The sequence below is a fragment of the Carassius carassius genome, chromosome 9 (genome assembly GCF_963082965.1).
Source record: "Carassius carassius chromosome 9, fCarCar2.1, whole genome shotgun sequence".
NCBI classification, from domain to species: domain Eukaryota; kingdom Metazoa; phylum Chordata; class Actinopteri; order Cypriniformes; family Cyprinidae; genus Carassius; species Carassius carassius.
In genome coordinates, this window is record NC_081763.1 from 31185257 (window position 1) to 31197259 (window position 12003).

Sequence of the window (12003 nt, forward strand, 5' to 3'; positions counted from 1 at the left end):
TACATATCATTCCACGGTAAACCAGAGATATTAAAGTTGTTTTCCAGATGCTACCTTTCAGTTTTCAGCTCAGCAACCTCGGTTTTGCATATTCTAAGATATCTACATATTCTGTCCGCTACATTCCCAGTGTTAGCAAATGTACATGTACATCGTGCAGCTGCTGAATCAAGGAAATGTGACCGTGTTAACTTGTGGCCTGTGTTTACCTATTATGAAAATAAACAATAGCAGAACACTGACTACATTTTATGGTTCATGATGTTAAAGAACATTTCATAACGTCTCAGACAACTGTACATTTGTGGCTACTGTGGCTTAATTATAAACACTATCGTTAACTCATATTTACCCTAGTAAAAACATGGTACATTTTAGTACGATCGTCACTTCCAAATGCAAACACGCCCAATAAAATGGCCCCACCCCTGTCACTTGATTGACAGGTTTCAGTGTAGACGTTGGAAATTTAAATGCAAAAGGTATTGCGATTCCATTTGAGTTTTGGCAGTTTACATGCACAGTGCAGAGAGAGTGAAAAGGCAATGATGGTAATTAATATTGCTATTTAAATATGACAGGCTCATAGCTCGTAAGATATGGGAAACACAATTGCAAACAGACTTTGCATTTCCATTTTAAATTTGGCAGACACTGTGCATTCACTTAATCGAAAATGAAAACGGTAATGCGCGATTTGCATTTGCGTTTGGATTATGTCACATTTTATGCGTCCACAAATTGAAAACGCAATTGCAAATACAATTTGCAATGCCTTTTGAATAATGTCCGCAATATCATTCCATAGTTAAATCCTACCGTTTGCCTTTCACCATCCACTTATTTAGCTTTTGTCGCATCCCTTGACATGCCATCTCCTTTTCCCTCTTTCTTTTTCTATTTTTAGCCCCCGATAGCTTTTTGTTTTATCCATATTTTTCGTGTTTCAACGACGACAACGCACTAACGTTACAGCTGCTCACTCAGCGCTCACTGCGCCCCGCCCACTCGTGATATTACCCTTCTATGTCTAAATTCTATGATGGAATATTATGAGGGCATCTGCGCCTGTTAGTCCTCTAAAATGTATATATATATTTTTATATATACATTTTAATATAAATATATATAACTTTTCTTATAAAAAAAAAAAATAATAAATTAATTAACCATCACTTTGGCGCCCCCCATAGTGCGGCGCCCCTATGCACCGCATATAGCGCATACCCACTTTTTGCGCCACTGCTTCTGCTCTGCTTCTGCTGCGCTCTGCCGCGCAGCTTCTGCGTGCGGTGTGAACGCTCTCATCTGTTAACATTGGCACCGAAAAAAATACGCGCTGCTTCTGCTCTGCTGCAGCTTGCGGTGTGAACCCGGCGTAACGAGCGCGGGCTTTGACTGTGACGGACGCTGTTGCTGAGAATGAAGATGAAGATCGATTGATATGGTTATGTTCCTTGCAAACATCTGGATTCTAAAGATGGAGTACAGCAAACAAATAAAATGGATGTGATTTGTAATTGTATGCTGTGCTTTTGTGTATCTATGTGTTGCAGCATGCACAGAAATGTTATTTCCTATGAAGTAGATGAGTAAACTGCTTTCAATAAATTCAATAAAAACATTTATTGATATGACAATTAAATACAACAGATTTAAATTATTAAAGCCACGATTTTAATATTAATACATGGGAATTCATATAAATTCACACTTTACGTTAGATTATTTACGTTTTTGTAGCTGCTAACACGTAAGTATTTGTACGTTTTACTGCTATAAATACGTCTAAGTTGTACGTTTTTATGTGCATGAAAACGTAAGTAAATGTACGTGTGGTAGTACCACATTAAACGTAAAAATACACACGTATTCTCATGAGATCACGTTGAACAACTCACATTTATTAAGATTTAAGTTTAAACGCTTTGGAGAAAAATTGAATGTGTTGGATTGCCGTCGGAATCTGTAATTCGTCTTTTAAGAACAGGGTAGTGTCGTCAGCTAGCTGACTAATAAGAATATGTTTGTTGGCAATAGTAATACCTGGCAGATGAGTACTCAGAAGAAAGGAAGAAAGAAGTTGTGCAGCTATGAGAAATAAATAAGGGGATACAGGGCAGCCCTGACGAACTCCTCTTGACAATTAAAATCTAGGCGAGGTACCTGATTTAAGGTTGATGGAACAGTTGGCATTATTATAAAGAGTTCTTATAAACTTGCAGAATGGATCACCAAACCCAAGCTTTTGGAGAGCTAAAATAAACTTGTGTTCAAGAGAGTCAAAAGCTTTGTAAAAATCTACAAAAAGAATAAGACTGTCATCATCAACTAATTCGCTATAGTCTAATAAATCTAGAACAAGTCGGATATTGTTTGCTATGTCTTTTTTGGCATAAATCCTGATTGAGTCTCATCAATAACTGAACTCCAAAGCCCAAGCTAATATTTTATAATCATTATTAAGAAGACAGATGGGTCGCCAATTATCTATCAACGTTGTATCTTTTTTAGGTTTAGGTTCTAAAAAAATAAGCAGAGCTCTGTTAACCTTGTTTTTGCCAATTTCTCCTTGAACGAACATAAGAGCCTTCAGCTTTATATTTATAAATATTGTCTAATTTAGATTGGAGCTCTGCAAGTTCTGATAAATCAGTTTCGGATAAGCTTACTTGAATTTTGCTCTGAAGTGTTATGATCTTTATATGACCTTCTCTTCTTCATACCTTCTCTGTTTTGCCAAATTGCTGCTAAAATGTCTAATACATATTCCTACTTCATATTTTAACAAATCCCAATTTAAGCTAAATTTATTTTCAGAAGAAGCTTTCACCCAGTAATATCGAATCAGAAAGGAAATTCTTTTTTTCAAATTATCATGCTTAAGTACAGATGAATTCATTTTCCAATAAGAGGTTCTAGAATTTACATTTGAGTATCCTGTGGATAGAGGAGTAGAAAGAAGAATAGTGTGGTGATCCGTTAAGGGAGAGGGAAGAATACTAACCAAAACATTATAATCTTTGAAAGAGTATGGTACAAGCCAATAATCTAGACGAGAAAGTCTTGAGCAATTCTTGTTACCCCATGTATAAGATTTAGTATTTGGAAACTTCTCCCTCCAAATATCAACTAAATCCAACTTCTCCATGAACATTTTCAATTTTAAATTAGGAGAAGTAGACTGCCTAGGAGGAAATCTATCAAGATTATTATCAGGAGTGATATTAAAATCTCCCCCAATACAAATTACAGCATCAGGAAATTTATTAGACCATAATAAAATTTTGTCTCCTATCTCATCAAGTAACAAGTAATTTTCTCTAGAGGTATTATACCCATAAATGTTTACCAATAAAACAAATATATTATTAATACAAATTACCAAAATAAGAAAGTGTCCCATAGGATCTATATAGCTCTGTAACACTGAACCTGCAAAATGGTTTTTCACTATCATAACACCAGCAGAATGTTCTGAACCATGACTCATCCAAACCTCGTTGCCCCATTGGCTTTTCCAAAATGAAATGTCATTGGAAACAGAGTGAGACTCCTGGAAAAAACAAAAGTCAGTTTTAAAAGATTTAGCATACAAAAACAATGCTTTGCGCTTTACATTGTCACGCATCCCCCTGGCATTGAGAGAAACTATTGAAATAGACATTCAAAAGAACAGAACAAGAGAAATAACAAAAATACCCAGTAGTAGAACCCTCAAGGAAAAAAAAGTGCATCAGTAGCTGACTAATAGTGTCGGGTAAATCTTCGGCATGAACTCAGTCAATCAAGTTAGTGAGCTTTCTTAAAATAAAATCTGTTAGCACTACACCCACTAAGAATAAACTGGTTAACCATACTTAAGGTGGATGAATTTCAGATCCATCAACAAAGGCGCGACCTCCAATGAAGTGAGCTTTCTTTCCCTCCTTTCGAGCCTTATCTAGAGCAGGCCAAAGCAGCGGTCTTCTTTCTCGATCAGTCGCGATGAGATCCTCAGTGAAGCGAAGTTGATTGGCAAGAAGAAACTCCGACGTCCTCGCTGCCTTCCACACACAGTCTCTGGTAACTCGCGAAGAAAATTGAATGATGACCGATCGCGGTCGTGAGCTATTCTGGAGCCTCCTTCCAATGCGGTGAACTGTGTCGATTTTGTCTGCTAGGCTGCATCTTCCCTCAGGGAAAGTGGCTTCACAGATAGGGATGGATTCCGCTCTTACATCCTCGCTTTCCTTCTCAGTAACACCTTGTAGGCGTAGATTCCAGCGACGGGAGTATCTTTCCAAGTCAGTGAGACGTTGTTCACAGAACCCCATCTTCTTCTCTTCAGTGTTCAATCTTTTCTCAACTTGACTGACTTGGCCTTTGATGTCGTTTAGTTCAGCACATACGAAGTCCACTGTTTTTTTTAAACCTTCAATTTTAAGGGCATTTTCACTCACCATTTTCTCTAAGGTGTCAGAGCGAGTGTTAATCAAGGTGGAGAGCGTCGAAACAACAGAGGAGATATCATCATCTGTTTTGCCCTTCTTGGATGGAGGTTTGGCTGGGCTGTCTGGAAGTGGTGTTTTGGCCCCAGGCAAAGTTTCTTCCACAGATACATAGTTGTGAAAGTCCATCTTGTCAGATTGTCGCGAAACACGCGACATATCTTTCCTTTTGTCAGCGGATGACTTCATATTTCGAATGTCAGAGAAAGCAGAAATATAGATGTGGGTGATTTTGCGTAAAAATAACTTTAAGGAGTGATATTTATGCCGTTATTAAAGATTGTCAGCAGAGCTCGGCAAAAGTTATGTTAGCAGGATGCCATCTTGGACTCCTCCCCCGGCTCTTCAATCTTCCCCCGCTCATCGAGTGCTTGAAGTTCGTCAGAAACAGAGCGCGCGATCAATTGTTGGTAATTTGTTGTGTAGCGTGCCCGACGCCGCATCCAATGTAGACAGCACTGCTTTTGTTAACACCTTTTTACAGTCTATGGTTAACACGCAGCTCGTAGAAACGGGCCTGGCAGCTCGCGCCAGTTCTAGACACGGTGAAAGTTTCCTGATTGTGACTGAAGGCCAAATTTACATGACACATTATAAATGAGCATAGTCTGCGATAGATACAGTGCCAAAAAGAAGAAAAGAGGATAAAGACAGAGATAAAGAGATGTAGTGAAAGAACAATTTATTGCATAGGAGTAAGATACTATAATTTCATGGCAGTTATTTTTACCTTAAACTTAATGTTAGCAGTTGTTCTGAGTTCTGAGTCCCCAGACTGTGATTTTGTACAATCATGTCAGTTTTAAGACGCATTTTTTATCATCACTTTTTTATTAATGTTTTACTCTACAGTTGTGCAGTTTTGGGGGGATACAGTACAGGCCAAAAGTTTGGAAACATTACTATTTTTAATGTTTTTAAAGAAGTTTCTTCTGCTCATCAAGCCTGCATTTATTTGATCAAAAATACAGTAAAAAAATTAATATTGTGATATATTATTACAATTTAAAATAATTTGTTTTCAATTTATTATAATTTAAATTATCATTTATTTCTTTGATGCAAAGCTGAATTTTTTATGAGTTTATTATGAGTGTTGGAAACAGTTCTGCTGTAATGTGTGTGTGTGTGTGTGTGTGTGTGTGTGTGTATATATATATATATATATATGCTAAATCATGAACACAATGACAGGGTTAAATGGGCTGTGATGCATGGGCTACTCTGTGTATGTGTGTGTGTGTGTGTTTGTGTGTGTGCTTGTTTTTGTGACATATCAGACACAACTTTCTATAATGACATGACACAGGTATTAAAAGGAGAGGGTGACTTATGAGGACATAACCCATGTCCCCATTTTTCAAAATTTTTATAAATCATACAGAATTAGTTTTTTTGCGAAAGTAAAAAAACAAGTTTCCTGTGAGGGTTAGGGTTAGGTGTAGGGTTGGTGTAGGGCCATAGAATATACAGTTTCTGCAGTATAAATACCATTACGCCTATGGGATGAACCCACTTTTCATAAAAACAAGCATCCGAGTGTATGTGTGTGTGTGTGTGCGCAATTGGATGGGTTAAATGCTGAGCACAAATTCCGAGTATGGGTCCCCACATGTCACTTCACATCACTTGACTTAGTTCTTATATGAACTTTAATTATGTGTGAAAAACTTTTATTAATTAAGGTCATTCTTTTATATTTATCTTGAGGAACTGAGAGTTATTCCAACATGAAATCACAGGCCCTTACAAGTGTTGCATTATCAGATGAGTTTAATGCACCAAGACTAATTCAGATCTATACTGATCGCACAGTAAAATATATTTCTGAATGTGAAAATTAGCTTTGAAGTATCAGAAATCTTACATTCATCTTAGACAGATATGAACTCAAGAGTTTGTCCAGTATGAAACCGCACATAGACCAGATTTTCACAAGTGATAATCAGAGGAAACCATTTAGATGACCTAGATGCATCATAATCATGCTATTGATGTGGATGTTCATTGATATAAAAAGGCACCTTTCTCATCTCTTATTTTGAAGAGTCATTGTTGTCTGGCGATGAACTTCTGATCTTCTCATGCTGATGTTGCTCCTGAGCTGCTGAAAAACACTGAAAAGACAATGCAGAATCGGACAAAAAGAGACAACAGAATTTTCAGGTAAGTTTAGATATCGAATAAAAGGTTGCGTGAACATCACAGATTTAAGTGATTTTTTTATTCTCTCTCTCAAAAAACATCTGCTATCTGTCAGAAAAAAGTTATATTTATGAATTTAAACCTCTATTAAGATATTGGTAAACATTTTAATAAAACAAATCTAAGAACACATTTTTTTTTCCATTATATATTTTAGTATTTGTGGGAAATTTTGTATTTCTTGTCTTCCAGCATCTGATCTTCACTAGATCTACTAGATCATCTGAGGGATTCGACTGAATCAAGATGCTGCTGATCATTGAAGCTGTTCTTCTCATTTTAGCTGCTCTAGGACAGGTAAGCTTGTGTTCTAGTATGAATATTACAGACATGAATACTGATGATTGATCATTTTGAATCCTTTTGCTGCAGGATCACAGAGCAGCTGCTGGTGCAGAAGTGAAACTGGATATGGCACTGAATTCAGTTGATGACCAATATGAAAGCTGTACAAAGAAAATGGCGAATCTGGTGAAGACCAAATATCTAGAAGAAGAAATGCAATCTAATTTTGCAAAAGCTTGGAAACATGCTGAAAAGAATTACAAGAAACACGGAGATGTGACAAACTTGAAAAATGTTCATTTGATCGCTCTTTATATGTACACTAGTTCTATGTTTAACATATATGAGGATTTCAATAATGCTGTACGTAATGAAAAGAAAACCTACCAAAACAAGAAATTCAAATGGCATTCACTTCACTTTCTGTTAACAGATGCAATACAAATTCTGAAGAAAACACAAAATGGATGCTACGATACTTATCGCGGCACCAATGTTCATTTTAATGAGAGTGTTCTGAACAAAGAGGTTCGTTTTGGCTCATTTACTTCTTCCTCTTCTAGTCAAGCCAGAGCTAAACAATTTGGAAAGAAATCTTGTTTTGAAATCACCACTTGTGAAGATGCAGATTTGACAAAATATTCTAAGCTTCCTCATGAGAAAGAAGTGCTGATTCCTCCATATGACACATTTAAAGTCACTGCTGTTAAGAAAAAAGCTGATCAGCCTGATTTCTGGTGTGAAACTGTGTTTACTTTGGAAAGCTCTGGAACACAAAGTAACCAGAACTGTGCTCTATTCAAGAAACCAAACAAGACAAAAAAAAAAAAGTACTAAAACTCACAATAAAAGTAGGCCTACTGAACAAAGGGCTTTACATTTATGAATTTATAGTGCACCAGTTCCAACATTTGTCTGTCTTGGTTTAGCTCAACAAATCTTTGTCCTAAAAAAAAACCTTTGTTTGCATATTTTCAACAATGAAATAAAGCTATTTTCAAGTGGCCCAATTCAGTGCCTTCAGTGTGATTTTGTATGTGTTTGTAATTAACTCTTTATTTCTTTATTATCACATCACTGAGTATTTTTAGTGCATTTTTAGTGCATAACATTTGGAGTCTTATGTTTATTCAATGAACTCTGAAGTGATTTTTTTTTTTAATATAAATGTTACTTTTTTCCATCTTAGTCATGGTTGAGTTCGAGAAGAGTTTTTGTGGTTTTCATTTTGCAGAAGAATGAAGCTGGTTTTGTTTTGGGGGCGGCTCTATGAGCTCAGACCTGTGCAATGATGAGTCTCTTCAGAAGTGTTCATCTGTCAAGCAGATAAATGAAAAATATTCATCTCAATAGTAAAAACTGAGAAATCCAATGAATTAGGTTTGTTCAATAAGATATTTGTTTGAAAAAAAAGTGTTTCTAGGCGTCATATAACAAACTTAAATTTTATAGAAAAGCTTTTCTCTATTTAATGAAGTTAAATTAACGCTTTTGATTATATGCATGTAAAATATATCTAAGATTTTATACTTGAGCCTATTACTCATCTTAGACGGGAACGGAAAGATTGTTCTTCTTGAAACCACACAGACCCTGACCACACAGAAGTGTTGCATCAGCTTGATGGGGCGGCTATATGAGCTCAGACCTGTGCAATGATGAGTCTCTTCAGAAGTGTTCATCTCATTTCACTCAAAAATTTTACTATCTAGCAGATAAATGGAAAATATTCATTTCAGTAGTAAAAAACTGAGAAATCCAATGAATTAGGTTTGTTCAATAAGATATTTGTTTGAAAAAAAAAGTGTTTCTAGGTGTCATATAACAAAATTAAATTTTATAGAAAAGCTTTCCTCTATTTAATGAAGTTAAATTAACGCTTTTGATTATATGCATGTGAAATATATCTAAGATTTTATACTTGAGCCTATTACTCATCTTAGACGGGAACGGAAAGATTGTTCTTCTTGAAACCACACAGACCCTGACCACACAGAAGTGTTGCATCATCTTGATGCATCAGGATTACTTTAGCACTGTTTGATCTCACAGCATCTGTAATACATTTCTATTTTTGTAAAATTAGCTTGTGTTACCCCAAATCTGAAAGTATGAATCTGAACTAGAAAGATCAGTTGTAATTCTTCTCTCTCAATCATAAAGCAGAAATGGACACTAATGGCTAATAGTTAGAGTACACATCACTGTCAGCTAAATCAGCTCCTTGACCATTTATATATATATATATATATATATATATTATGTTAATATATACTGAATGGCCTTTCAGATATGGAGTAAAAGCCTTAGTTGTGTAAAGGAATTTTAGTGTCAATAAAAACACTGATATGTGTCTTAACTGTTTTGTCTGTGAACTTGTATGAAATATGACTTGGTTAATTCATAAATGTTCAATTTGTTATGTTTATTTCTTTTAAATGTACGGTTTAGGAGCTGGAGCAGAGATTGGACATCCTGCTAACATACACATACACATGTACCATTGTTGCACATTTTGAGGAGATCAGTTTGAATGTAATCGAGCATTCATGTTAGACAGACACTCAAGAGTTCGTCCGGTGTGAAACCACACAAACACCAGATCTTCACAAGTGATAATGATCTTAACCATTTAGATGAGCTAGATGCATTACAATAACACTATTATTTCTCAGCACGCACACACACACACACACACACACACACACACTATCAGGTATATAAAACGGATACTTTCCTCCTCTCCTGGTTTGAAGAGTCGTTGTCGTCTGGCTGTGAGTGACTGACTTTCTGATCTTCTCCTCTCACTGTTGCTTCTAAACTCCTGAAAAATAACAAAAAGAAAAACATAATCTTACAACAAAAGAGAAGAGTATCCTCAGGTAAGTTTAGTGTTCACATAAAAGGTCAATGTACATATTGTCACTGGTTTAGTGTTTGAGAAAAGGCTGTTGTTGTGTTTCTTGTCTTCCAGCATCTGCTCTTCTCTAGATCTATTAGAGAATTTGAGTGATTCAACTGAATCAAGATGCTGCTGATCATTGAAGCTCTTCTTCTCATTTTAGCTGCTCTAGGACAGGTAAGATTGTGTTCTAGTATGAATATTACAGACATGAATACTGATGATTGATCTTTATGATTTCTGTTGCTGCAGGATCACAGAGCAGCTGCTGGTGTTAAAAAGATATTTCGACTGGATTTGGCAAATAATTCAGTTGATGATCAATATGATGGCTGTGAACAGAAAATGGCACATCGGGTGGAGACAGAATATCTAAAGAAGGAAATTAATAACTCACCTGATTATAAAATTGCTTGGAAAAAAGGAGAAGACTTTGTCAAGGCCCAAAATAATAAACTAACAAAGAATAATTTAATCGCTCTTTATGTGTACAGTGATAGTCATGTATTTAAGCTTTTTAATCCTGACACTCGTTCTGGTAAAACAAAGTACATACAAATGAGATTCAAATGGTATTCACTTCACTTTCTGTTAACAGAAGCGATACAGATTCTGAAGAAACAACAAAATAAATGTTATTCAACTTTCCGTGGTACCAAAGCTAAATTTAATGAGAGTGTTCTGAACAAAGAGGTTCGTTTCGGCTCATTTGCTTCCTCATCTCTTGATCGTAAAAAAGCACGGGGTTTTGGAAATGTGTCTTGTTTTGAAATCTACACTTGTAAAGGTGCTGATGTGTCAAAATACTCTAAGCTTCCTCATGAGAAAGAAGTGCTGATTCCTCCATATGAGAAGTTTAAAGTCACTGCTGTCAAGAAAAGAAAACAGCAGAGCAATCTCTGGTGTGATACTGTGTTCACTTTAAACAACACTGGAACACAAAGTAACCTGAACTGTGCTCTATTCAAGAAACAAAACAAGACCAGAATGAAGAAATATTTTGTGCACTGAACAAAATGCTTTAATTCACATGACAAAATCATGTACATCAGTTCCATATACAAAGAATGTTTTTCTCTCAGTTAAGTTCAATAAGTCTTTATCAGAAAACACAATTTGTTTACAAAATTCTTAACATAAAGAAATAAAGTTATATTTCAAGTGACTCAATTGAGTGATTTTATGTCTAAAAATGTATTTATTTATACTTACACATTTTTGCTAAAATTTTTTAGTGCTTTTTATCTAGATAACTGTCAGCAATATCATAGCCACCAATACAGCTTGCAGCAAAAATAAAAATAATAATTATATATATATATATATATATATATATATATATATATATAGGTGCTGGTCATATAATTAGAATATCATCAAAAAGTTGATTTATTTCACTAATTCCATTCAACAAGTGAAACTTGTATATTATATTCATTCATTACACACAGACTGATATATATCAAATGTTTATTTCTTTAATTTTGATGATTATAACTAAGGAAAGTCCCAAATTCAGTATCTCAGAAAATTAGAATATAACTTAAGACCAATCCAAAGAAAGGAGTTTTAGAAATCTTGGCCAACTTCAAAGTATGAACATGAAAAGTAAGAGCATGTACAGCACTCAGTACTTAGTTGGTTAATTAATAATAATAATAATAATAATAATAATAATAATAATAATAATAATAATAATAATTCATTACATTTATATAGCGCTTTTCTAGGTACTCAAAGCGCTTTACATAGTCTGGGGGTATCTCCTCATCCACCACCAGTGTGCAGGATCCACCTGGATGCATTAATTACTGCAGTAATGCGGCGTAGCATGGAGTCGATCAGTCTGTGGCACTGCAGGTGTTATGAGAGCCCAGGTTGCTCTGATAGTGGCCTTCAGCTCTTCTGCATTGTTGAGTCTGGCATATAGCATCTTCCTCTTCACAATACTCCATAGATTTTCTATGGGGTGAAGGTCAGGCGAGTTTACTGGCCAATTAAGAACAGGGATACCATGGTCCCTAAACCAGGTACTGGTAGCTTTGGCACTGTGTGCAGGTGCCAAGTCTTGCTGGAAAATGAAATCTGCATCTCCATAAAGTTGGCCGGCAGCAGGAAGCA

General features: G+C 35.6%; 2 protein-coding genes across 3 annotated transcripts in view; both read left to right on the top strand.

The window, feature by feature from the left end:
* The window catches only part of LOC132149595 (NAD(P)(+)--arginine ADP-ribosyltransferase 1-like), a 49404-nt gene extending 38378 nt beyond the window's left edge, over positions 1 to 11026 (top strand). Inside the window, exons 1-3 of one of the 2 annotated variants that reach the window (XM_059558977.1) lie at positions 9768 to 9862; positions 9955 to 10059; positions 10135 to 11026. In XM_059558977.1, the coding sequence (XP_059414960.1) occupies positions 10009 to 10059; positions 10135 to 10893 (810 nt within the window). In that variant the 5' untranslated portion in view covers positions 9768 to 9862; positions 9955 to 10008 and the 3' untranslated portion in view covers positions 10894 to 11026. Of the gene's footprint in view, positions 1 to 9767; positions 9863 to 9954; positions 10060 to 10134 lie in introns of those variants that run through there. The other variant, XM_059558976.1, reaches the window with a different exon arrangement.
* Positions 6356 to 8013, top strand: LOC132149597 (ecto-ADP-ribosyltransferase 4-like). The gene is made up of 3 exons (XM_059558980.1): positions 6356 to 6656; positions 6888 to 6992; positions 7068 to 8013. The coding sequence occupies exons 2-3, from the start codon at positions 6942 to 6944 to the stop codon at positions 7815 to 7817; spliced, it is 801 nt and encodes a 266-aa protein (XP_059414963.1). The 5' UTR covers positions 6356 to 6656; positions 6888 to 6941; the 3' UTR covers positions 7818 to 8013.
* Positions 11027 to 12003: the final 977 nt, after the last annotated feature.

What these genes read in the sequence shown, in the direction of transcription:
- LOC132149597 (XM_059558980.1), top strand. Translation starts at nt 6,942, where the DNA reads ATGCTGCTGATCATTGAAGCTGTTCTTCTCATTTTAGCTGCTCTAGGA. An exon ending in TTTTAGCTGCTCTAGGACAG is followed by an intron (nt 6,993 to 7,067) that starts GTAAGCTTGTGT and finishes CTTTTGCTGCAG; the next exon opens with GATCACAGAGCAGCTGCTGG.